We start from the raw sequence: 11,753 nt of genomic DNA, 5'->3' as shown, positions 1-11,753 counted from the left end.
GCCCTCAATGCTGATGTCACAGCACCGTCGGTTCCAAGGGCTGTGCCACCCGAGGGGGGGGCTGGGGGGGGCTATGCAGGAGCTGGGGGGTGAGGGGAGACCCTCACAGTGCACGCAGTGTGAGTTGGGGGGCACTCAGTGTTGTACAAAGCATTTGGTACAGTCCCACGTAGCATCTTGGCCACAGAGATGGAGAGAACTGGCTGTGATGGATGCATGGCTGCACTCAGAGAGCTGCAGTCAGTGGCTGGCAATAGCAGGACTAGGGGAAATGGTTTTAAGTTAAAAGAGGGAAGATTTAGCTTGGATGTTAGGGGGAAGTTCTTCATTAGGAGAGTTGTTAGGGTCTGGAACAGGCTGCACAGGGAGGTTGTGGATGCCCCGTCCTTGGAGGTGTTCAAGGCCAGGTTGAATGGGGCCCTGCGCAACCTGAGCTATGGGGTCTCTATGTGGATCTGTGGGGTCTATGGGGTCTCTATGTGGATCTATGGGGTCTATGGGGTCTCTATGGGGTCTATGGGGTCTCTATGGGGATCTATGGGGTCTATGGGGTCTCTATGGGGATCTATGGGGTCTCCTGGGCAACCTGATCTAGTAAATGTGTATGTTTGGTGGCCCTGCTAGGCAGGGGGGTTGGAACTACGTGATCCTTGAGGTCCCTTCCAACCCGGGTCATTCTGTGATTCTCTAATGGCTCAGTGCCCCACTGGAGGCCAGCAAAGAGGGATGTTCCTCAGGGATCAGTGCTGAGATTGGGGCTGTTTGACATCAATGTAGGTGATGCAGATTGTGGGATGGTGTGCCATGATGTGTGGGGTGGAGGCCCTTGGGGATGAGCAGCATCCCAGTGCTATTGAGTCCCACATCCCAGTGCTGTTGAGTTCACAAGGTCCCTTCCAACTCCAGCCATTCTATGACTCTCTGGATCTGTGCCTGTCGTCCTTGTCTCTCAGTTGTTTCCCAAGTGTGGGAGGCTGGGGAATCAGGTTTGGGGTGGGAAGTGGATTGTGTGGGGAGATTGTTGCTGCAGATGCTGGGAAGTTGCTGTGTATTTGCAGACAATGGCTGCTGTTGGTCACTGGGTGCCACTGTTGCTCTGAAGAACAGCTGTGCTGTGCATGCAGCAGAGATAGAAGCATCACTTCTGCTCTAGTAAAAGGTCTCATCTGCTGACAGGCTTTTGTACTTGAATTCAGAACTCGGGACCTGTTGCCACAGAGGGACTAGTTGCTGAAGTTGGACGACTCTTTCTGTTTCATCACTCAGACAACAAACAAATTTGTGGAGTTACAACTCACAGACACCGAAAGAAATAAATTAATTCCAGTAACTTTTGAAAATAAATGAGAAAAGCTGAACTGAGTGCTGCTAGAGATGCTGTATAAATGTCAATAATGACATTCCAAGCTGTAGAAGAGATTTAAAACATGATGCGCACTCTGGCTTTAACCTGAATCTGAAAGTTGTCTCTTGAAACTGAGTTGTCTTTCTATTGAATAGAAAGAACTACTATGAAGTAGTATGACTGCAGTAAGCAGTGTACATGGTGCGCTGTGAGTACTGCACACATTCCTCTTGGCAGCTTGTGGAACAGAAACTGTGCATTGTTTGGATTGTGTAAGCATTCCTGTTGGTCTCTTGTGATGCTTACCTTCTTAGAGCACCTTTCCATGTTTGGCTCTACATATTTTGGTACCTTACTTGTTCTGTTTGGCTTAGCAGGGAAGGTCTTCTGAAGCATCCTCAGTCTTGGTCTGGGCAGCATACTTAGAAATGACATGGACGTTACATGAGTGGGTGGTCAAAGGGGGGAAGAACTCACCTTTCTGATCTGTTTCCTTTTAGAACACAGTCCTGGAGAGGATTTGCTTTCCTTGTTTCCTGGAGACTTGGATTCTTAGATGGTTTTGACTGCAGCTATTTCTGATGTTCATTCCCTTTTCTGTACTTTAGTAGCCAAGTGCACGTGGAGTGCTTTGGGAATTGTCTGAAGTTGTCAGGTTGCTTGTGATCACATATGTAACGCGGAGTTATCTGTGGTGCCAGTGATAATTCAGTGTGATGAACTTGAAGGCTTTCAGTAGAATTGCAGCCCTAATAGAAACAATGACTTGAACTCTGGAATCCTGTGTAAAATCATTAGCTAGCTTGTGGTCCGGGTCTTCAAACCAAAGGCTCTGAGGTGCTGCTCTTGTTGACACAGCTGTGAAAGATGACTTGAGCTCTAAGAGTAATTTCCCTTCTGCTCTTGATATGAACGTCAAATCCACAATTACAGTATTAAGAAGATAATATAAAAGTTGGTGCTGCTGGCCTGTGGACTTCCATTAGCTGTTAGCCATAGTTTGGAACTTGCAAATCAATCATATTTTGATTTTAGTGATGAAATCTTCTGATGAAATCTTCCTTTTAATCCTGCAAAAGAATCTCAATGGCACATTTCTGTCTGAAAAGGCTCTGACGTATGAAGATGTGCCAGACTGCAGCCATGTGCCAGATGCGTTTGGATCCATGGAATTTTCTGATGTAACTTCAGTGTTTGAAGAATCTGCGCTCGATCTAAATACTCAGAGAACAAAGCAGGTGTGTGAAGATGTGGTGCTAGTTTCTTACAGAAAAAATACAGTTCTTAATCCAGAAATCTGCTTGTCATTGTATATAGTGCTTACACCATATGTAAGTATCTAGTGGACCTTGACCAAAGGGAGATACAGATTGAGCAAAGAAGTATGTTAAGCATAAATTTTGGTGCCTTCTACCTGTTGGCCATGGTTCGTTTGACGAGAACCCTAACTCCAGTGTTTGGTTTGCACAGAAACAGCAAGCAAGGGAACAAGTAAAGGAGTCAGTGAGGATTTTAAAACACAATGGAAGCGATAAGGCACAGCTGTGATCAGAAAACCTTTTGTTCCGTCTCTGGCAGCATTCAAGGCATGATACCATAATGTCTTCAGTTTCAGGAGAAATATATTTTCTATGATTCTATTTTATCTTTTTAATGAGCTGACTGCTTTTAGGTGCACTATAACCTTACCACGACCCAACTACTGAATCCAGACTCTGTCCTTCCAAAGAAACAAGTGGAATACATTAAGAAGGGGTAAGTGGAAAACAGCACAGCTTCACCTTGTGTGAGCCTAAATAGTCAGTTCCATAGCCCTTAACAAAGCAAATATTTTGACTTACTTTCTTTGCTCCATGCTGTAAAATACAATACTTTTAGAAAAAGCACAGGGAACATTAAATGAATATCTGCATTAAAATAGTTTTGAAACATGGTTAGATGATTATTCTGCTTCTCCTTTGTTTTGTGCAGCTACACCCTGAAATGCCAAACAAAGCCAGATTTTGGCAAAGAATCTATGAAGTTTGAGTTAGAAGTGTGTCGACTCACTAAGAATGAAGAGGATGGTATCAGGAGGCAGAGGCTTAGAGGGGATGCTTGGGTCTATAAGAGGCTGTTGGAGGGCATTTTATCCAGCTGCCAAGTGATACTGCTGCTGAGAAAGCCACAATGTTGTACTGAGACTTAATCATCGTGTTAGAAAAATCAGTTTGTGAATGTAATTTGTGATCTCCTTCACGGCTGTATTTGAGGAATCTTGTCAGCTTTTATAGCTGTAACCACTGTCTGTGTGTGTGAGCCCACCGTACAGTTCATTTCCTTACAGAAACTGTCAAATTTTGCTGCATGTTCTGCAATTGTAACTTGACTGAAATAAAATTCCTTAAGCTACATCCCCATTCCACTGCCTCATTTTTCATATCTGCTATTAAAAAAAAAGAAGAAAAGTTATTGGTGTTGATATGCTGAGGCTCATTTATGGTACGATTCCAGTTATCAAGTACATGTGGTACAGGGATGCATTTGCATAATTCTCTTCTTGTCTCTGTTTAAGTAGGATTTATTGAGATCATTAACTAAGTCACAGCTGTGGATCACAGGGCTGAAATATGTACTCAGTGCCATACCAAATAGAGCCATCTTCAATAAATGGGAAGTCGAGAAGGCTAGGACTTAAACAGCGATCCTATGTAAAACATTGCTACAGCTCATTACTAAGCTTCTGTGATGCTTAAAATGTGAGTGTTCTGATGTTCACGTTCCCCGGTCATTATGTTAAGAGCAATGCAGCACCTTTAAGTTGCTGTGAATAAAGGAAACGTTTCTGTTTGTTTTTTCAGGCAGCTGAGAGGGGATGAGACTTTCTCATCCAGAAGCTGCACATGGGGGCTACAGCGATCCACAACCCACGAACCAGCAGGATATATTCATCATAACACTGACTGACCAAGGTAGAAGTCTCTATCACTTTTTTCCTAAGACATGACTGATGTGTATAGAATGTGTGTCAGTGTTTTAGGCCTGGTTCAGCCCCGTTCTGTGACTGATGGGGTGGGGGAACCCACAGAGCCATGCCCTGAGATGAGCCTAAAAACAACACAGTGGCAACGAGGTAAAGGGAAAAGGGGAGGGTCACAATCTTAACATCCCTTAAACTTTAACATAAACAGTGAATACCACAAAGTGAGATTTCACAGGTGGTGTATGACCAGCGCAGGAGTTGAGCTTGCTAATAATTGGTTAAATTTTTAAAATTGATATAATAAAATTGAGTGTGATCATCATTGGCAAAAGTATATATACATACATACAAATTCCAACAAATTGAAGTTTCATATCAAAGCTTAAATAACTTCTGTGCATGAGGAGCTGATTGTACCTGTCCAAACCATGGGCTGCTAGCTTTTCTAAGAGAATACTGTTGGAGGCACTGCTTGTCCAAGGCATTGCTGAAGTCTGAAATCTTAATAAGGTCATCACTCCCTTTTGCATTCCATTCAGGTCACAGTCATACGAGCTGAATGAATCCGTATGCCTGCTTTTACTTTTTCCCCTGTTTGGAGAAGTCATTCTATTTTCATGTGTATCATTCTACTCAGTTATGGCCTTAGAGAAAAAGCTGTTTTTTTTCTCCAACAGAAAAACCTCAAGAGCTTCTACAAACTCTACACTAAGTATAACGAGATCAGACAGTGATTTTTTGGTGTATCAAACAGAATTGATTGAATTTGATATCAGGGACTGTTCAAGGTAAATTAATTAAATTGGCTAAGTAGGGCTCAGGTGTTCTTAGACAGGTCATGACGATCTCTTGGTTGCTGCCAGCATGCCAAGTTTGATTAAAGCGATAGTTTCAAAAGAAGACCCTTGTTGCTATGCACAGAACAGAAAGAAAGAAGGTAAAAAAGAAAAAAGTTTAATCAACAAATCATAATCACATAAATGAGCACATGGACTGCACGCAAATGATGTCCTTATTTCCTATCAAATAAAAACAAAATAAAAAAATCCCAAGAAAGTGCATCTCGTTTGGCGATTTTTGTGTATCAACACTTCCATGTTATTCTTATCATAGAATAGATCTTGAAGAGCATGCCTTGTAAATAACTAGTAGAACTACATTTAACAACAGGGCACCAAAACTTTTCCCCCAACTTTGCTGAGCAATATATAGAGAGTCTGTGGTTGTAGAACAAGAAGGAACGGTTCTAAGCTCAAAGCGGGTAGATTGCGATTAATATTTAAAAAAAACTTGTTTTAAAGTGAGGGTGGTGAGGCACCATAATAGGCTGCCCAATGACGTGGTTGATGTCCATCTGCAGAGACTTCCAAAGTGAGGCCACCTGGGGTAGATGTGGCATTGGATGGACTTTGGGGGTCCCTTCCAACTCCAAGGATTCTGTGAATATACGCTGTATTTTCTTCAGGAAGTTATCTGAATCTCACATCTGATGCAGCCTTTCTAACTTTAGCACTGATTCCTCCAGAGAAAGGAGCCAACTTGGAACGTGACTGAATTCTGGCTTTACACTTAAGACTGAAGATGGCTTTACACTTTCAATGAAGTCAGGATTATCATAGAATGGCCAGGGTTGAAAAGGACCTGACGGCATTTATTTTCCGCTCGCCGCCAGCTCGTGTTTGTTTGGAAGGAGAACAGAATGTGATATTCGCATCCATTTGCCTCAGGTCTCGAAAGAACATTGTAAAATTGAAGTAAATGAGAACAAGGAGGCGATATTGACTAATTTAAGTACAGTAAATCCCACACAGCTGAATGGTGATGATTTCCAGCAGCCCGTGGCTCTGAAACATGGGGATGTGTTAACCATTATTGATCATTCTTTCAGATTTGAATATCCTCTCCAATCAACTCTGAAGAAGAGACGATCCAGATCTCCAAAAGATGAAAAGCTGCAGGTTCTTCATGTTCAGCAGGTAGCAGAAGTGGAGCTGTTATCCAAACAAACTTCAGGATCTAAAAGTCTTTGTTCTTCAGATAGTGCTGAGTGCAAAGAAAAGAACACCGCTGAAAACAAACAAAGTACACAGGAAAACATTTCCAAAGCCATGCCAGCTAAGCTACAAACACTCAAGTCTTTCAAAATACAAGAAAATACTAAAAAGGAAAATGAAATACCCCCTTTTAGTAAACTCTATGAAAAGCTGAAACATGAGATAAAAAGGAGAAAAATTCTACAAGAAGGAAACTTACTTCAGAAAACTGGAAAAGAAGATGGGAAGAGTGTTTTGCTGGAACCAAATGCTCACATTCCATCAAGCTATGCTTATGAGCTGGGAATCACAACTAAAGAAAAAGAAACAGGTATGAATGAAAATACTGAAGAATGTAAAATGAATGAAGAAGTGATCAGCTCAGAGTTGAGTAAGAGCTTAACTGTAGGAGGTGCTACCAGGAAGAGTCTTACCAAAACTCCTCAAGCTTCTGTTTTAAAGGAGATGAAAAAAGATAGCGGTAAGGGAAGTCAATTGCAAGATCGTAAGTGTAAAGGTGGCTAATATAAAGATGTTGACCAAGATAAATAAATATAAATCAGCAACGCTGATTTGTCACTTGGGTGGCACCACCTGTGATGCATCATTTCAAGTTGCTGTGGTTCACCTTGTAGAACTGTTGGTAGCTTTTCTTCATATGCCCTTTATTTATTTTTCCTGACACCTCCCACTTAAAACCTATGAAGTCAGGATTGTGAGATCCCTTATCATTGTCTGTGTTTGTACAGAAAACCAAGATCAAGCAAGCTGCTTTGCAGAAATCCAGTTAAATGCCACCAGTTTCCCTTCCCTTGTCAACCAGTGCCACCACTCCCTCATAGAAGGCCACTGGGTTGGTCAAGCACGACCTTCCCTTGGTAACATCATGGCTTTTAATCAAAAGCCATGAGTTTCTCCTGAAACTAAGGGCACAACATCAGAAATCAGCATCACACAGCACTGCTGTGTGATGAGCAACAGCTCCTCTGTGCCTGAGATTCCCTCTTCTGTAGTATATATAATATGTACTTATTCTTCTATTTGTATTATATCTCATCCTTTTGCCTCATTTCAGCATTCTCCCTCACAGGCTCTCTCCTGGTGTTGTGGGAAAAAATCTCTACATGTACTAACTACTTGTGCAAACCAATTCTCACACTCCTCTCATCCTTTCCATGATGCCAGGCAGCTACTCTGAATACGTTTCCCAGTGGACACTGACTGGAGGTTGCTGGAGCATGACTTAAAAGCCCTCTGTGCTGGAAATGCAGAAGACGAAGGCTTTTTCTTTACAAATGATTTTCAGATGTTTTATTTAAGCAGAAACATAAAAAATCCGTGCACTTTGTCATTCACCTTTTAGGAGCCAAAAGATGGGTTTCTTCCAGGGTGAGATTCCAAAATAACAAGAGAAACGGAGAAGCACCATTGTTGCTCCCACTCTTTGTAAAAAAATTAGTGTGAAGATCTGCCCATGAGTGAAATGGTGCATTCACAGGTACCTATCACTCTATTCTGGAAGTCATGCAATGCAGGAGTTTACCTGGTCCAATTTTAGATGAAGAGTCCCTTCTTGATGCTGCTGTTGATTAATGGTGGATGTTACTCTGAATGATAATCCAGAAGGGAGATATGAACTGTTTATACAGCTGCACTGAGTCTAAGGATTTACCTACAGAAGTGAAGTGAAGATGGGGAAGGGACTGTGAGCTTTGAGGTCTCTTCCAACTTTAATGATCTATGGTTCTAGTTTTAAGAGTAGAAGCATTTTATGAGATTTGAAAGAAAATTTTGGATGAGTGAGTCAAGGCTGGGGATAACAAGAATGTGAAATGTTGGGGCAGATCTAATATTTGGGTCCTCAACATCCTCTCTTAATTAGCAGGGAGACAACAGGAGCCATGGAGCAGGCTGGCTCATTTCTTACTGCTGACTCAAGAGTAGGTACAGGGCAAACAGGGCTGATCTGGCATTCTCTGTTTCAGTCTTATGTTCTCCTTCTTTACCCAGATGTACGCATCAATGATGCCATCGTCACATTATTTAAGCTACTCAAAGTGGTTAGCAGAACTGGGACACAGAATCCAACTAGATGGAGAGCTGCACTGCAGAGTGCTTGTTGCTCAACCAGCTGTATCTTTCTCCTTTTCCTAACTTTTGCTCCTGAATACAGAAGCTTCTCTGGAAATCCAGTGTCAGACCAAAATATCGAATAAACAAGCCTTGCTGGGGATGAATAAGGCTGGAGCTTGAAGTTTTATCCAGCATGTTTTTGGTTCCACTTTTGGGGGCTAGTATCTAAAAGTGGCAAGGAGAGGTGGGCACTGGAGGGAAAGAAGCTGTTCCCAAAAAGTATATAATATATATAATATATAATAAATATATAATATTTATTAAAAACATAATAAATCTCACAGCGTTTCAGTGGGAGTGGAATAAAAAAAAAAACAGGGCTATAGATGGGGAAAAAAAACCCTAACATTCTGAATGTTCCACAGGAAAAATAAAAATCTGCTTGTGCACAGTGATGGGAATACAGTAAAGAGCCCTTATCCTATGAACATCCACCCAAGTGTTCTGCCTTTGGTTCTGACTCATTCTCATTCAGCAAACTCAGTTTTACCAGACCATTCCATCCAAGCTGATCTGAATTCCTTGTTAAGCCTTGTTGCTGGTTTTAATTGCTGACTCTAGGTCTGCTCTGAAAGTAACATCTCTTATTTTATGGTGTTGGCCCACAATATCAAAGGTGGATGTTGGTGATATGGCAGTAGAAGTTGAACTTTCCCACTCATATTCATTACATGTTATTACCATATGACAGATGGCTGCAGAGGGGCTCTCTGACAAAATGGCATATGTCATGGAAGTGAACATGAAGCAAAGGTGTGTCACTGAATTCCTCCATGCAGGAAAAAGAAATTGCAGCCATTGAGGTTCACTGATGCTTGCTGGACACTGATGGAGAACAAACAGGGGATGTGAGAGCTGTGTGAGCAAGGCGTGCAGGCTGTTCATTGCTAATGTTGGTGACTACATTGAAAAAGGGTGTTTTGGACCTAAGAATTGGCTCTATCAAATAGAGTTAATGCACTTTTTGTTGCAGTTTTCATAGAAATAAATAGGAGACATTACCTTTGGAACAAAAGTAAAAAAGGCTTCAGGTGGAAACAGGCATTCTTGAAAGACTGAAAATGAACTGTTTTACATCTAAGCACACACCAACTTCTTGAAAATAACCAAGCGACAGATGTAGGTTAAAACTTGTGCAACATTTATTTTTCTGTATGAAGACCTTCGGAGTAGCGTGTGGCATCTGATTATTACAGGAGCATTTTCTGAAATATTGGGAGGATTTGCACGGTAATGTCTGTAACCTGTTCTCCTCTTGTTAAGAAACGCAAATGCCTCAGGCACCGCTGTGCTGCTGTGGACTGAGCACAACAACCAGTGGGTGTCTGATTGGGAACCAGAGCGCTTGTCATGCGCTGTCACAGTAGAGTGCTCAAGCTTTGCGTCACGTGGCGTGTCCTGGTGAGTGATGACAGCATACATCTTTGACAGCAACACCGCGCGTAGACCATGTGTGTAACTTTTTTTCCCCATTTTGTGGCTCTCTAAAGGACCAGTACAGGATGAGGCAGCTGCTGGCAGCACACAGCTGGTTCTGCGCGCACCGTCTGAATGAAGTTTCAAAGAATAACAGAAGAGCCCCTTTGTGCTTGGTTTGCCCAGTATTACTGAGGGAGAACTCTGCCATTTGCTGTTGATAACTGTGCTCTGTTCCTGTGGCTGCTGCTGGGGGGCCCAAGGATGAGAAGTGGGCCAAGCAACAAACAGAGAGAGAACAGAAGATGTACAGAAGGGCCCTTCTACAAATTCCAGTTGTCCTAATTTGCAGGAGAAGGAAGAAGAGGTGTTTCAGTTTCATATCATTTCTGTCCTTGGAGTAACGAATATAAGCATTAGATAGAAACCTAAGTAGTACCAAAAGTACCAAATGAACCTGAGACTTTAATCAGAAATATCCTGTCTCTGCCTGGTAATTCACTGAGTTTTGGATCAGAGTGAAAGTAGAGACAACACTAACCTGGATGCAAAGGGAAAGTCAGAGCCAAATATCTGAAAGGAAACATAGAATCATAGTATTCTATGATTCTAATTCTCCATGATATGATGAAAAGCTGCCTGCCTTTGAGGAGCTACCTCTACCTTCAGGAGTGGTCAACTCTGGTGCTACTATCATGCACCCTAAGAGAGGATATAATCAGATCCCCATCTGGCACTTTGTACTGAATACCCACTTTTTCTGTTTGATAGCAGGACTAAATTAGTTATTTAGCAATGAGATTCTAATTTAAAGTGAGCAACAGCCTTGACAAGGATCATTGTTCAAGGCCATCCCCTCTTTGCTTTCAGATGAGAGGCCCACAAATGTGTGGAAGGTGATAAATAGACAATTAGACAATAGATGTATTTTGTTAGTTCTACAAAGCTCCCTTGTGCTGTCAGAGTCACAATAAAGGGGGCTCTGGTAAATTGGTGGGCAATGAAAGCCAGCTGTTCAGTCATCACTCCTACAGACACAAAGCCATATGTGGTCATTTACAGGACATCCCTGAAAATAGATTGAGCCACTAAGACCAGGGGGAACTAAAAATACTTGACAAAGTTGTCTGCTCTTCATTTAACAAGAATAAAATACCTAATGGATTGTAATGGAAGCTATCAGTCACACCTGCACGAAGCATAGCTTTAAGATTTTACTCTTAGCTATTAATGCAAGTTTTTATTCATCTGTGGCAAGTCAGAAGTGAGCATCTCTTGTACACTAAATGATTTTATACAACTGCTTACAAATAGCTTCAATGCCCAGCAGCACTGGCATAAAATATACCCAGACCAGAAGAGAGAAAGAAAGTGGAAGGAAGGAAGGAAGGAAGGAAGGAAGGAAGGAAGGAAGGAAGGAAGGAAGGAAGGAAGGAAGGAAGGAAGGAAGGAAGGAAGGAAGGAAGGAAGGAAGGAAGGAAGGAAGGAAGGAAGGAAGGAAGGAAGGAAGGAAGGAAGGAAGGAAGGAAGGAAGGAAGGAAGGAAGGAAGGAAGGAAGGAAGGAAGGAAGGAAGGAAGGAAGGAAGGAAGGAAGGAAGGAAGGAAGGAAGGAAGGAAGGAAGGAAGGAAGGAAGGAAGGAAGGAAGGAAGGAAGGAAGGAAGGAAGGAAGGAAGGAAGGAAGGAAGGAAGGAAGGAAGGAAGGAAGGAAGGAAGGAAGGAAGGAAGGAAGGAAGGAAGGAAGGAAGGAAGGAAGGAAGGAAGGAAGGAAGGAAGGAAGGAAGGAAGGAAGGAAGGAAGGAAGGAAGGAAGGAAGGAAGGAAGGAAGGAAGGAAGGAAGGAAGGAAGGAAGGAAGGAAGGAAGGA

General features: G+C 42.3%; 1 protein-coding gene across 1 annotated transcript; it reads left to right on the top strand.

Annotated features, from left to right (window-relative positions):
* The first annotated feature begins 5,927 nt into the window (after positions 1 to 5,927).
* On the top strand, positions 5,928 to 6,925 carry LOC146753309 (uncharacterized). The gene is made up of 2 exons (XM_085529287.1): positions 5,928 to 5,984; positions 6,035 to 6,925. Exons 1-2 carry the CDS (start codon positions 5,928 to 5,930, stop codon positions 6,863 to 6,865), a joined length of 888 nt encoding a protein of 295 aa, XP_085385413.1. The 3' UTR covers positions 6,866 to 6,925.
* The last annotated feature ends 4,828 nt before the right edge of the window (positions 6,926 to 11,753 follow it).

Source organism: Coturnix japonica, chromosome Z (assembly GCF_054131305.1).
Source record: "Coturnix japonica strain WE chromosome Z, WE-NBRP24, whole genome shotgun sequence".
Classification (NCBI taxonomy): domain Eukaryota; kingdom Metazoa; phylum Chordata; class Aves; order Galliformes; family Phasianidae; genus Coturnix; species Coturnix japonica.
This window is presented reverse-complemented; position numbering and strand designations above follow the sequence as displayed.

Excerpts from the sequence above, each read along its gene's own strand:
- LOC146753309 (XM_085529287.1), top strand. The coding sequence starts at position 5,928 with ATGGCCAGGGTTGAAAAGGACCTGACGGCATTTATTTTCCGCTCGCCG. Across the intron at positions 5,985-6,034 it reads TCCGCTCGCCGCCAGCTCGT|GTCTCGAAAGAACATTGTAA; the intron begins GTTTGTTTGGAA and ends CATTTGCCTCAG.